At 35.6% G+C, this 15,097-nt stretch overlaps 1 protein-coding gene across 2 annotated transcripts in view; it reads right to left on the bottom strand.

Moving 5' to 3' along the window:
* Pex1 (peroxisomal biogenesis factor 1) overlaps window positions 1-15,097 on the bottom strand; it is a 38,061-nt gene that overhangs the window by 21,837 nt on the left and 1,127 nt on the right. For both annotated transcript variants that reach the window (XM_042684711.1, XM_042684712.1), the window contains exons 2-11: window positions 13,507-13,650; window positions 10,479-10,562; window positions 9,932-10,046; window positions 9,068-9,831; window positions 7,274-7,393; window positions 6,395-6,518; window positions 6,056-6,171; window positions 4,575-4,657; window positions 3,316-3,448; window positions 552-648 (exon numbers count right to left, since the gene is read on the bottom strand). In XM_042684711.1, coding sequence (XP_042540645.1) covers window positions 552-648; window positions 3,316-3,448; window positions 4,575-4,657; window positions 6,056-6,171; window positions 6,395-6,518; window positions 7,274-7,393; window positions 9,068-9,831; window positions 9,932-10,046; window positions 10,479-10,562; window positions 13,507-13,650 — 1,780 coding nt within the window. The remainder of the gene's footprint in view (window positions 1-551; window positions 649-3,315; window positions 3,449-4,574; window positions 4,658-6,055; window positions 6,172-6,394; window positions 6,519-7,273; window positions 7,394-9,067; window positions 9,832-9,931; window positions 10,047-10,478; window positions 10,563-13,506; window positions 13,651-15,097) is intronic.

Raw genomic sequence — 15,097 nt, 5'->3', positions numbered from 1 at the left:
TTTCAAGCCCCAGGACTGGCATAGATAGACAGATAGACAGATAAATAGATATAATTTGGCTACAGAAGTATAAGGTGGAGAAACTGGAATTGTCTAAACTAAAACTTTTCCAACCTGTTATTTTCACTGAATAGATAAGCACAGAAGGTTATAGGGTATACAAAATTCTCCTCATTGCTGAGAACCTACACCCACTGCCCCTCCCTTGAGTCACACTCAACTAGAACACACAGCACATTAGACATCATTTAGATCCACTAGAGTCTCCTTTAAATACTAATTTTCTCATGGTGCTGTAAATTGGTATTTCCAGGAATATAGTCTACAAAGAGGTTTGGTTAGGAACAAATAAGCTGCCATCAAATATAGAGTTTCCAAAATTTGATTCCAAAAATTACAAAGTCTTAAAATTTCTAAGAATTTTGAACAGCTAAATGATATACAAAAAAAGTTAAAAATTAGATGATATTATACCTATTGTCTAATAGCATTGATGACATTCCTTTCTACCAGAAAAGGATTGTGTGTGTAGAGGATTAGCACATTCTTACCTCCCAAAGCTTTACAGTCAACTATCTCCACGTGGGCATCCAGTATGTCACTTGCTTCTTTACAGATTGCTTTGGCTAAAGATGACTTTCCACTTCCCTAGAAAATAATGACTTAGTCCCTTCTCATGTATATTTATGCTGCTTCTCTTCCAATTTCTAGCTATTATAATGTCAAAATAAACCTCCACACATATAAGATTATATCCTTAGAATAAATTCCTGGAAATGTAATGAACTGCTAAGTATTATATATACTTAATGTTTTGTGTGGAATTGCTACAGTGCTCTCTAGAAAAGTCAAATCTGGTAAGTTTCATAGTTCTCTTACCATCAGTTTCAATCTACTATTTTCAAATTGTCATTTGTCTATCTCCAACAGTTGTGTGTCAATCCTAATATTTTTTTTCTGATTACTATACTCCAGAAAAACAGCCAAGCTTGATAGAAGAAGTCTGAAGTTTCAGAGGCACTCAATAGATAAGGACTTCCATTACAATAGTTTACAGAACTTCATAAACACATTATCTAAAAAATTGGTTGTAAAGATTCTTGTAATAAGGTATCAGTCTCACGGATCAGAAAGCCTTTTCTCCTGATTCATTTATATAGCACTTTCAATTTATAAGGCTCTTTTACATATATTATCTTCCTTATGTGAGATTACTCCTATGAACACAGATGATATTCTATAATGGCCACCACCAGTAACTACTTGACAGCTGGAACTCAAAATCAGGCCTTCTGCTTGCTCCTTATGTTAACCATAATACTCCGAAGTGACTATGGATGGCCGGTACCTAAGTCAGTAAGATATAGTAACTTCACAATTACTTTTTTTCTTTTAATTTTGAGAAAGAGTCTCACAATGTAAAATAGGATGGGCCTCAGATTTGCCATTCCCGTCTCTGCCTCTTGAGTGCTGGGATTACAGGCATGAGCCACCACACCTAACCTGATGCTATATTTTTAATAAAAATTTTAAAAAGGGGTAGAATAAAAAAGTTAATAAAAATAAAGCAAATATGAATAAGAATGAAGAAACTTAAGGTTTTAAGTTTAAAAGCCAAAGACCACCCTGTTGTCTTTGTACCTTGGAAACAAGATGGCATTGCCAAAGAATAAGTCAGTAAGCCCCTTTATAAGGTTAGAAAGCTTGAGTAAGACCATCAAAGATTTAAAAGAAGATACAAATTAAGAACAGTTTAACAAAACAGATCATGCACGATTAAAGGATAATAAGAGAAAAAGAACTTTGTATTAGTATATTTGATACTGTAGAATCGGGCTAAATCTTTAAAAACTATTAAATATTTTCAAGAGAAATAAAATTACCTAAATAGTCTTATAACCATTGAAGAAATGGGATTTGCCACTAAAAAGCTAATAATAAATCTCCAGGCCTGGATAGTTCTACTAGACTTAATAAATATTTAAAGAAGAATGTACACCTATTTTATATAATCTTTTCCCCCCAAAAAAAGAAGAGCAGGAAACATTTCCAACTTACTTTATAAGGCCAATACTACCTGATAGTAAGTCCAGACAAAAAAAAAAAAAAAAAAACAGTAAAAAATTAAAATAAAATGAAGAATATCTCTTGTAAATTTTAATGAAAAAAAAAATTTCAAGGCTAAGGTGTGGCTCAAGGGGTAGTGTGCCTGCCATGAACAAGACCCTGAGATCAAAATGGAGTGTTGCCTTTAAAAAAAAAAATGGGGGGGAGGGGTGCGTGGGCTCAGGTCCCAGTGGCTTATGCCTATAATTAGCTATTCAAGAGGCTGAGATCAGAGGTTCTCAGTTTGAAGCCAGCCTGAGCAGAAATATTTGTACAAGACTCTCTAATTAATCACCATCACCACCACCAACACAACAACAACAACAAAAAGAAGCAAAAAAAGAAGAGGTTTGCCAGGAGCAGTAGCTTACACGTTAATCCTAACTAAGGAAGAGTGAGCTTTGGGGAACCTCAGTTTGAAGCCAGCATGGGCAGAAAAGCCTAAGAAAGTCTAACTTCAAAAAATAATCAGGCTGGGTGCTGGTGGCTCACATGTGTAATCCTAGCTACTCAGGAGGCTGAGATCTGAGGATCTCGGTTTGTTCAAATCAGCCCATGCAGGAAAGTCTGTGAGACTCTTATCTCCAATAAAACACTAAAAAACTGGAAGTGGCACTGTGGCTCAAGCAGTAGAGCGCTCGCCTTGAGCTGAAGAGCGCAGGGACAGTACCCAGGCCCAGAGTTCAAGCTCCATGACCGACAAAAAAAAAAAAATAATCAGCAAGAAGCAGCGATTGAGCCATGGTTCAAGTGGTATAGTGCCATCCAACCCAGCAGGCCAAGCAAATGTGAAGCCCTTAGTTCAAACTCTGGCACTAGTAAAAAAAAAAAAAAAAAAAATCAAAACAAACATCCAAAAATAAGTCCTTAACAGAACACTAGCAGAAGAACTTAGCAACATATAAAGAACAACATATCACAATTAAGTGAAATTTATTATAGGAAATCAAGGTTGGTTCAATCAATCCTGTTAACACCCTATCAAAAATCGCAAAACTAAAAATCATAAAATCATATCAACTGACAGAAAAAGAACAAGGAAACATCAGTCTTGTTCATCATTACTTTCCCAATATCTAATTATATACAAAAATATTAATGAATAATTGCTTGCTCTATCTCATAATTAACACATCATAGATTAGCAAAATTCAAGAGAGGAAATTTGAAGTTATGAATTAGTGAAAAAGAGCACATTTAATCATCTACCTTTCCTCCAGTGAGTAGAAGGGCTCCATTCCTAAGTCCCGCAAGAAGGGACATCAGCTGCCGAGAAAAAGGGCGTCCCAGGAGGCTATGGGTAATATGCTCCATAGAGGATATGCCTATGGAATTCACTCCTCTGCAAAATACATAAATTGGTATGTGACAAAAGACTGAAGTACTAGGTGAAACCTAGCTAAAACTTTCCTTTCCACTTTACTTAAGGATTGAAAGAAAGTAAAGTTTTAGAACTCTTCCTTTACTTGAGAGAAAGTACACTAATGAATGTTACATTATAGCATAATGAATGCTAACCATTATAGTTTTTTGTTTTTGTTTTTTGACTTTTGAACATGTGCAATTTCCTAATAGGATTATTTAACAGGTCTGTCTTAAAGTATGTAATGACTCCCTTTTCTCAAATAATTTTTAATTTTTATAATCAATAGATCTGAAAATGAGTGCTTTTGAAGTGCTTAGGATAAGACTTATTTCTTCTTAAATATCACCAATGAAATTCAATCTGTAGGTTACACAAACATGAACTTTAAGCTACTTCGTAACCACTACCATAAATAATAGAAATAATAAATTTCTGAAATTAAAATCTGAAGAGATTTTATTCTCTATTAATATATATTATGTTGCATTTAAACATTTGTATTTTGGGCTTCTTTATTTTTATTGGCTTAATTCTTTTGCTAAAATGTAGATTATAGAACAGTACTAAATCACTACATCTACTAAGAATCACTGTGAAGTATTCTAAAGGGTAATGTTTACATGATTCTCTTACTGTATAAGAAATAATAAAATTAAGAGAAACGTCTTTTAAGAATTGTTTAAAAAGTTGAGAAAACACAAATATTCCCAATTATGAAATAAGACAGTAAAGGAATAACTTAATTTGAAATATTTTTAAATATTCGAGTGATTTTTTAAAGTTTAACTTTCAAAATACATTTGTATCTAAGAGGTGTTGTTTTCTTCAGGCATGTTTGATCCAGGTGGTATCGAGTTGCTTTTTTCTCATAAATCATTCTCAATCTAAAATTTCTAGTAACACTTCTTTTATTTACAAGGACAAGGCAAATTTCTAATCTTCATGTTAAAGGCAGAGACAATCCTTGAAAAAAATATCCACTTTAGCATTAGTAAGCTCATTCATTGACATTCATATTCACTATAAAATTTACACATAGAAATCTTGCCAGAGTTAATGTCAAAATGTCGCCAAACATGCTAGTTTGGGCATAACTTCTTACCCCAAAGCGTTCAGCTTTAAAAAAGGAAGAATAAAGTCAATTTCCTCACTGTTTTCTTCTTTTACCATAGGATCTAGAAGGACCTATAGTAGCAAGGAAAAATTAGTTTTACATTTCAAAGTTATGTCTTTTGCCCGTTTCTTGGGTCTCAGAAAAGTGAATGGCTGATTCTGTTACACCATAGAGAATAGATAAATTATGCATGCAAGATCACTAGCTAGCTACCCATGACAACAAAAACTACTAATAAATATTTATGGTCAGTTAGCAGGGAGAATGTAATCTCCTTAATACACTTTATAGATATTTACTTGCAGTTTTGATTTGTGTCATATTTAATCTTTTCACAACTCTACATTTATATCTTCTCTGGATGATAGTCCCTCAATTCTATTTAAAAAAAAAAAAAAAAAAAATTTCTAGTTCCAAACAACTGACATTTTTTTGTTTTTGTTTTTGTTTGTTCCTGGGGCCTGAACTCTGGGCCTGGGCACTGTCCCTCAGCTCTTCAGCTCAAGGCTAGTGCTCTACCACTTGAGCCACAGTGCCGCTACAACTGACATTTTAAATGGTTAGTGCATCTTCAATTCTTTAAAGGTGACTATTAAAGATATTCACTAAAGCATAATATATATATATTTTTTCTTTTTGCTTATGTGGTGCTGAGGAATCGAACCCAGGGCCTCAGGCATGCAAGGCAAGCACTCTACCACTGAGCCACCTTCCCAGCCCCAACTAAGCCACCTTCCCAGCCCCAACTAAAGCATAATATTTTTTTTTTTTTGGTCTGTCGTGGGGCTTGAACTCTGGGCCTGGGCGCTGTCCCTCAGCTCTTCAGCTCAAGGCGAGCGCTCTACCACTTGAGCTACAGCGCCACTTCCGGTTTTCTGGTGGTTTATTGGAGATAGAAGTCTCACGGTCTTTCCTGCCCGGGCTGGCTTTGAACCGCGATCCTCAGATCTCAACCTCCTGAGTAGCTAGGATTACAGGCGTGAGCCACCAGCGCCCGGCTTAAGCATAATATTTTTAAATGCCAATTTTTAAGTACTTCTGGTAAAAAGAAGGAATGTAATACTTGTGAGGAGTTGAAAATTTAAAAATTGTGAAAATAGTAACAAAACTGCAGGCAAAATGTGAATTTTTAAAACCAAATCTCTAAACCCATGTTTTCATTTGTTTTAAAAATATTAGATAAAAAAATTAAAATTTTGAATCATGATTTATTTTTCAGTTAACACTGAGTCTTTTCTTGGCACTTAATTATGCTGAATTGATTTTTAAATTTAGGATAAATCAACAAATGCATATAGCCACCTTAAAGAGATTGTAGAATAAAATATTTTAAATCAAGTTATTCCTTACTCTTATCATTTGGGTTTCTAGTATATTTTGGGATGCAAGTTTTTACAAGGAAATTCATACTTTACTCAATCACATGTAACAAACACTGTTTTACTAAATATTCAACAGAAAGCAATTACTTGTACTGAGATCTTCTGCAGCAGATTGGTACTCAACAGAAAAATATTTTTTTCTTTTTCTTTTATCTTCTCTTTTCCCCAAGAATGAACTATACTCAGATAAAACACTTTCAACCCTATTAAAAACAAAGTAATAAATGGAAAGTTAGTATTGGATTTGAGATGAAATAATTGAAGATTCTAAATATGAAACGTAAAAGGCATTTTTCAATATGTAAAAATCTGTTTGATTACTATATTTCACTATTCATGTGAATAGTGAAATATAACATAGGTTGGAAAAACTATTAAAAATGTTACACACATCTTATAAAAATAATTTAAAAAGTATTTACCCACCATCTTTAATTTCCAGCTTAATAAATTGTTCCTCTGATATTATCAAAGGAAGCATGGTGGTAGCAGACTGCTGAACCCAGGAAGAGAACACAGTTTTTACATCGTCTTCACTTACATCTTCAGGCTTCCAGGAGGGAAAAAAAAAAGAACCATAATCAGTTGTCCTAATAAATGGCTTAACTTTAATATCCCTGCTTTAATACCTGTCCTAAACCAAAAGTAAATATTACCAAGCCAAACAGTGTCATTCATGTGCTACAAATAAACGTGAGGTTGACATTACAGTTAGTGTGATGAATATAGTATAGTCTGAAGAAACATTTATGTAAGTGGAGAAGGTGTAAATGTTCTTTGTCTATACTCAGTGACACAAATAAAATAATTTGACTCAATCACTACTCTAACCCCATTCTCTCATGCCTCCCTGTTACCAGGAAAGGAAAGCAAACATCTCTATTCTCACCTTAAAAGTATGTATGTGGCCAATAGCATACAATAGTATACAATAACATACAATAGTATGCCAATAGTATACAATCAAAGGTAAAGAAACTGCAAGGAGAAGGCTTTTGCCTTGTGCCTTTCCTTCTGCTTCCCAGAATGCAGACATGATGGAGAAGAGATGGAGTCAATGCTCAGTGGGTACAAAGTTTTTGTTTACATTGATAGAAATTTTTAAAACACTGATGGTGGTTGCACAACACTACGAATGTAATTAACATCACTGAGTGGTACACTTAAAAACAGCTAAATAATGGAATAGTGCATGTTCCATATCTTTCAACACAATATAAAGAAAACACTTCTCTGTTCTTTTAGTCAAAAGTAGAACATTCTTATTACTTAGCAAGTAGAAATTCTGGAGCATATGTAACTCACTAAGTTCTCTCTAGGTTGTAATTTTAGAGATCTTGGAATTTCAGGAGCAATGTCCACCGGAGTTATTCTGACTACTGCATGCATTTCTATATTTAGACTCTTTCTCAGGTCATCTGGAATCTGAAATTTAAAAATAAATGTATAAATAAACCCATAAATGCTCAAACTTAATGAAAACTACATCATAGCATACATATTAACGTCAATGTCTATGAATTCAGGTGAAATTATAGAAGCCAATACATGATTCATAGTTGTCTTAGTCTGCTTGGGCTGCTCTAACAAAATAATATCAACTGTGCAGATAATAAAGAACGAAGATTATTTTTTTGCATTTTGGGGACTAGGAAGACTAAGATCAGGGTGCTGGCAGCTTTGGTTGCTGGGAAGGGTTCTCTCCATAGTCCTTTATGAAAGGATACTCTCCTTCTCGTTCTTATGATGTTAAGGTTAAGGGAGTTCCTTTGGATCTCTTTCTAAGGGCACTGGTCCCACTCATGAGGACTTTCCCTGTCACGACCTAATCAGCTCCCATAGGTTTCACTTCCTAGTACTGTCGCTTAGGGGTATGGTTCCAGCATAGGAATTTCAAAGGAATAAAAACATTTAGACTATCAATAGTATAACCAGATAGAGGTACAAGTGTTGTTATACCACAGACTTTCCAATTTCCCCCTGTATTTTTTAGGCTTAAGAGGAAGTATTGACTCTACACAATATATTTTAAGTCATGATAAAATAACACTTAAATTAGATGTTAATTGCAAATATTTGAGCAGTCTTCATTTGAAACAGCTAAGAACCAGTGAAAATATCAGTCTGGGGTTTTAGAAAATGATATAGGCCAAATAGGTAAAAATATTCTGTTACTTGTATAAAGGCCATACTTAAAACTATGGAAGTAGAGTTGGGCACTGGTGGCTCACACCTGTAATCCTAACTACTCAGGAGGCTGAGATGTAAGGCTCAACATTTGAAATCGGCCCACACAGAAAAATTCATCCATGAGACCAATTTCCAATTAACCACCAAAAAGCCAGAAGTAGAAGTGTGGCTCACGTGATAGAATCCCAGCCTTAAGCAAAAAAGCCAAGCAACAGTGTAAGGCTCTGAGTTTAAGCCCTAGTACTAGTACAACAAAACAAAACAATACAAAACAAAAACCGTGGAAGTAAAAGAAATCTACAAAGGAGACAACTTCCCTTTCCTACTGTTTTTCCCCTTCTAACAGTTTTTTTCTCCTTTATCACTTGATAGTAATATAAAATTAAGTTCCAATAAATGGGCCTGTTCAATTTCCTAAGCATTTTCTACATCATTTTAATACAGTTGTCATCACAGGTAGCAACAAGAGTGTCTTATGCCATGGTTCTTTCCCTAAACTAGACATCTTCCTGACATAGTCTTTGCTTTCTAGAAGTTGGGAACAGATATTCTGCAGGCATTAAAGTTGCAAGGCTTTGTAAGAGCACTCTATGTTGGCCATAAACCTAGAGCAGTATGTCTGGGTTTGAATCCTAGTTGTACCATTTGCTAGCTATATAAGTTTAGGCAAATAATGTCCTTTGTAAGACTGTATCAATCTAACTATCCTTGATTAGAAAGCATACTGTACAATCTTTATGCAAATAAAGTGTTCTCAGGATAAATGCATCCTTTCCTTCACCACCACCAGACTTTGAACACAGTTTATTACTGCATTGAATATACATATATATATATTTTTCTAATTCAAAATTTAGGGAAACTTAATTATTATAAGTTTTTGCCCAAATTATAAAACTCTATACTAACCCAGACTTTCCCAAGATGGAGAGGTTCTATGTTTTTGGTGTATTTTATGGCATTTCTCAATTCTTCAAGTCCATTCCATATAACCTTTAGCACACAGAATGTATCAGCTTCATGACTATGATCTGAGCTAATCTGTTTTTGATCTAGCAGCTCTGATACATACTTTTCTCTTTTAGGTGACAGAACATTCTGCTTTGCTTTACTTTGCTTTTGCTTTGGAGAAAGTACTTTAATTAGCTTTCCATAGGTCACAGTAAAACTGGGTTCCATATCAAAATATTCCTGGTCCCATGGAAATACGTGAATGGCACAGTGTTTGTCGAACACCGAAGTTGCTGATGTGTTACATACACTGGGAGGTTGAGCTCTGCATACTCTGAAAGTATTATCTAGAGGAACAGTCTGGGACTGCATACTTTTGAAAGCACTGATTTCAGTTGAACCCCAAAATGTCTCTGGTTTCTTCTCAGATCCAAAAGAAAAGATGCTTCCTATCATAGTCCACAAACTTGATATCGATGATGAGTCACTGGAAACTGTGGAATTTATTTCATTAGATTCAATGATTCTTGTGTTTGAATGAAGATGACTGGCGTGAAGTTCTTTTGTCATTCCTTTTTGGTCTTTCCCATAATTATGAAATTTCCTATGTGTGTCATCTGCTTTTGACGATGTACTTCCTTTGGCTTGGCGGGCCTTTGGCTGAATAAGGAGTTCAGTGTCAGTTTCCAGCCTCCCATAAGGGGCAGTTGGCATCAGTGAAACTATATAGAAAATAGAGCTCATTAGTACGTGTTCACCTCTGCGTTGCTCATGCCACGCTAGAGTGCAGAGTGCAATGGCAAATAGTACAATCACACCTACCAATCTGGATAAATATGTATGTTTGTTGATCAACCCAAATAGGAAAAATGGCCTTTGGAAAAACAATTCGAATTTGATCTAGAAGATGCTGTTCAAGGGAAGTGGCATGCAGCTCCTAGAACCAAAGGAAAAGAGAGCTCATTTCACATTTGTCCATCCCAAGTCTAGTATGGAAATCTCAGTTCATTCTTCCTTTATTTTAAATCATATTGTGTATATTTAAGGAATACAGAATGATGCATATGTATATGAAATACATATAGCCAAAATATTAGCACAGTTAAGAATACAAACAAACCCATCATCTCGCAGTTACTCATTCTTTAAAGGGGATAAATAAGTACTTAAAACTTACTCAGAATGAATTCCAACTTTAATACAATTTCTTATCTGTAGAACTGACATTATACATTAGATCTCTATCAACTTGTTCTTATAATTCAACTCAGAATTTATAATGAAGTTCAGAAAAATCTAAAGCCACTGACATTTTTAAGTAGCTTAATTTTAAAATGAGATAGTCTTTAGCTTTTTTTTTTTTTTTTACCAGTATCTCCCAGTCATCTGCTGAGAGGGGTTCCACCTCAACTTGCTGGCAAGATACCACATGAGAACATGGCTTGAGAAACACCTGAAAAAAATTCCAAAGTTAAAATGATATTAAAAGACTACTGTATCCCTAGAAAAGAAGTTGTTTCTTTAAGTGTCTCTGTGAGTATATCTACAGTACTCCATGTGACAAATATTTATTAAGTACTTATTCTTAGCTAGGCTTTGATGTACCCAATATTTTAGGAAAAACATTTCACAAGAAATTATGGAATAAAGATATATCCTAGCATAACATTTTTTTCCAAAAGTAAATACAAATAATCATTAGAAAAAGAAATATAAGAACCATATACTGTGTCATGTGCCTGTCATTCCAGCTACTATGGAGGCCAAGGCAGAAGGATTATGAGTTCAGTGCCAGACTGGGCAAGATCCTTCATGAAAAGAAAAAAAAAAGAAGAGAAAAGAAAAGAAGGAAAGGGGAGAGAGAGAGAAAGAAAAAAAAAGAGACAGAAAAGGAAGGAAGGAAGGAGGAAGAAAGGAAGGAAGGGAGTTCAGTGCCAGACTGGGCAAGATCCTTCATGAAAAGAAAAAAAAGAAAAGAAAAGAAGGAAAGGGGAGAGAGAGAGAAAGAAAAAAAAAAGAGACAGAAAAGGAAGGAAGGAAGGAGGAAAGAAGGAAGGGAGGGAGGGAGGGAGGGAGAGAGAGAAAGAAAGAAAGAAAGAAAGAAGAAAGGAAAGAAAGAGAAATAGAGAAAGAGGAAGGAAGGGAGGGAGGGAGGGAGGGAGGGAAGGAGGAAGGGAAAAGAGAAAACGGAAGGAAAAAAGAAAGAGAAAGAAGGAAGGAAAAGAAGATGTTAAGTCATGTCTTGAACTAATATTATTTATAAAATAATGTAATTTCTAAAAGTGTTTTGCAAATGTTTTAAAACTAGGTTCAGGGAATGTGGATGGCTCAGTGGTAGAGTGATTGCCTAGCATGCATGAAGCCCTGGGTTCGATTTCTCAGTACCACATAAACAGAAAAAGCTGGAAGTGGCACTTGTGGCTCAAGAGGTAGAGCATTATCCTTAAGCAAAAGAAGCACAGAGACAGTGTTCAGGCCCTGAGTTCAAGCCCAAGGACTGGCCCAAAAAAAAAAAAAAAAAAACAACCCAAAAACCAAAACTAGGTTCATCATGGTACTACTAGGAAACTATTCCAAAATAAGAGATCAGAGACAATTATTTCAAAGTACAATCCTTCACAGAAAAAAAAAAAAAAAAGAAGAGCAAATACCTACTTACTCTAATACACAGATATATGAAATGCTATAGTGCCTTAATGAAGCTGAAGAACACCATCTTATTTTCTTTCCTCCTTGACATTCATATCAGTAGATTTAGGGAATTAAACCACCAAGTGTTAGATGTTCTAGGCAACCACCCTTTCTTCTCTGCTTTTGTGGACTGGAATAGAATTACTTTCAAGTGCCCCATGAATTTTCCTTCAATCCCTCTCCTACATTCTACTTAAACTGACGATTCTGAGGAAGCACAAAAGCAGCTCCAAAGAAACAAGACACCAGGATTCCTAGGCAAGCTAGTCCACTTTCTGTCCCCATCAATGCATCACTGGGAGACAGTGTCTCAGTGGCACTGCTACAATAAAAGATCACATTTACACTGAGAGATGTTCTCATAACATTTGTAATATAGTCAAGTCTTTGTATACATGTTCCTCTGTCGATTCAACTGTGGATAGAAAGAATCTGAGGGAAAAAAGTGTGTCTGCCCTTAACATACGCAGAATTTTCTTGTCATTATTTCCTACATAGTATAACTGTTTACATAGTATTGGCAATGAATTGGGTTTTATAAGTAATCTAGAGATAATCTAAAGTATACAGCAGAAGGTGTATAGTTTTATGCAATCTTACATAAGGCATATGCACATCCACAGACTTTGGTTTTTGTGGGGCTCTTGGAACTTGATGACACCAAAGAAAGGTATCTTGATATATTTTATGGGGTAGAAATGGCAAAAAAAAAAAAAAGTAAGACTGCATTCTTTTTTTTTTTTTTTTTGTCAGTCGTGGGGCTTGAACTCTGGGCCTCGGCGCTGTCCCTCAGCTCTTCAGCTCAAGGCGAGCGCTCTACCACTTGAGCTACAGCGCCACTTCCGGTTTTCTGGTGGTTTATTGGAGATAAGAGTCTCACGGTCTTTCCTGCCCGGGCTGGCTTTGAACCGCGATCCTCAGATCTCAGTCTCCTGAGTAGCTAGGATTACAGGCATGAGCCACCAGCGCCCGGCTAAGACTGCATTCTTTAAATCCTCAAAGTCCAGGAAAATTCCAACAAACAGCAAATATTTATTAAAAGGGAAAAATACATTTTTTGAAAACTTCTAACCTAAAGTATTTACAATGAATGTATTAGTCCCACAGTTTAAACGTATTTAAGATGAATAAATTGACAAACATAGAATATCAGAAGCAAATAAAATACAGGTTAATAATAGAAAATAAAACAATTCGCCGGGCGCTGGTGGCTCACGCCTGTAATCCTAGCTACTCAGGAGGCTGAGATCTGAGGATCGCGGTTCAAAGCCAGCCCGGGCAGGAGAGACTGTGAGACTCCTATCTCCAATAAACCACCAGAAAACCAGAAGTGGCGCTGTGGCTCAAGTGGTAGAGCGCTCGCCTTGAGCTGAAGAGCTGAGGGACAGCACCCGGGCCCAGAGTTCAAGCCCCACAACAGATAAAAAAAAAAAAAAAAAGAAAAGAAAACAATTCATAAAGGATAAATAATCTCATGAAAATTCAGCAGTAAAATAAGAAATAAAATCAAGTAGAAAACATAGCAAACAGCAAGATAATAGCTAACAAAGTATAGCTGATTTCAATATCACAGCTGGTTCCAAGAGTATACTTAAAAAAACAAAACACTAAGCCTATGATATTGAAATTGGCTATAAACTTTAATATTTGTTCCATTGCTCTTATGAGACATTAAAAGAAAGTTTCTGCTATCATTTTGTACTTACCTGCTCCCCGTGTGAGAGTCCAAGTTTCTGACCAACTTGTCTGTTAATTTCAGCCACATTTTCACCTTGATCATTAAAATGCCTGCCTTCCACCCAGCTCAAGAATGCAGGCTGGTGACCCCAGGTTACTTCGATAGCTTGATTCTATTCATACAAAGAATGGGAAAAAGATTTGAAAGTTTTCATATGGTATGATGGATTCAGGTGAACTATTATTGTAATCTACTTTTTTTTTAAAAAAGAGAGCTCATAACTGTTACCTATATTTATCATCGTATTTAAAAGGCTATAACCATTTTCATCAGCCAACACTAGTGATGCTAAATCAATTCAACTATTTCAGAATTAAAAATGACAACAGGTAGCTGAATTAACATACATAGCTTTTCAGCTGCATATGTGTGTGTGTGTATACTAATGATTCAAAGAAGCAAACGAAACCAAACCAAAAACCACCCCAGAAGATATCTGCAGTATATTCTTTTTCTATTCTTTCTTTTCTCTTTTCTCATCTGTGTGTGTGTGTGTGTGTGTGTGTGTGTGTGTGTGTGTGTGTGTGTGTGTGTGTCTTGTGCTGGTACTGGAGCATGAATTCAACTCAGTTCTGTTACTTAATTTTTTCTGATCAAGCCTGGTGTGTTACCAGTTGAGACATACCTCCACTACTGGTTTTTTGCTAGCTAACTGGACATAAGTGTCTCAGGGATTTGTCTGCGTATACTGGCTTTGAACTTGGATTTTCAGATTTCAGCCTCATAGTAGTTAGGATTACAGGCATGAGCCAGGAGCACCCAGCACAATATCACTTTTAATGTCTGAAACTTGAGTATAATCCAAATGGCCAGTCATAGTGAACAAACTATGGCAAGTTTATACTAGAATAATAATAAACTGATAATGACCTTTTTTTTTTGTTCCGGTCATGGGGCCTGAACTCTGGGCTTGGGCGCTGTCCCTCAGCTCTTCAGCTCAAGGCTAGCGCTCTACCACTTGAGCCACAGCACCACTTCCGGCTTTTTTCTTTTTGCTCATGTGGTGCTGAGGAATCAAACCCAGGGCCTCAGGCATGCAAGGCAAGCACTCTACCACTGAGCCACCTTCCCAGCCCCGATAATGACCTTTTAACAAGCAGTAAGATACAAAATTGTGTATGTGTGTGTGTGTGTGTGTGTGTGTGTGTGTGCATGAGAGAAAGAAACAAATCTGGAAGAGTTGATATAAAATTTTAATATTAGTTATCTCTAGGTTCTGGGATTATGGGTAATTTTATTTTCTTGGTAATAATATTTCTTATGTATCACTTTGATAATGGTGTGGTATGGGCCTTTTCTACTGATACAAGCTTAGAAAAAATAGGAAATTTGTGCTAGGCCTGAAGATATTTGAGTATTTGAAAGATACCTGTGAACTAATTCTTAGAAATATTTCTTGAAGACTGAAAATTGAACACAAAAAGCAAGGCTACTAAATCCTTAAACAGTGATGAATGTAACAACTACACCCTAGGATGAAATTATTAATTATAATAATTATCATAATCATAAGGAAACATTCTTATAAACTCACTAAATTCGTATGGACTCATTAGGTT

This window comes from Dipodomys spectabilis, unplaced genomic scaffold (genome assembly GCF_019054845.1).
Source record: "Dipodomys spectabilis isolate Male_0828 unplaced genomic scaffold, ASM1905484v1 ptg000089l, whole genome shotgun sequence".
Taxonomy (NCBI): Eukaryota; Metazoa; Chordata; class Mammalia; order Rodentia; family Heteromyidae; genus Dipodomys; species Dipodomys spectabilis.
This window is presented reverse-complemented; position numbering and strand designations above follow the sequence as displayed.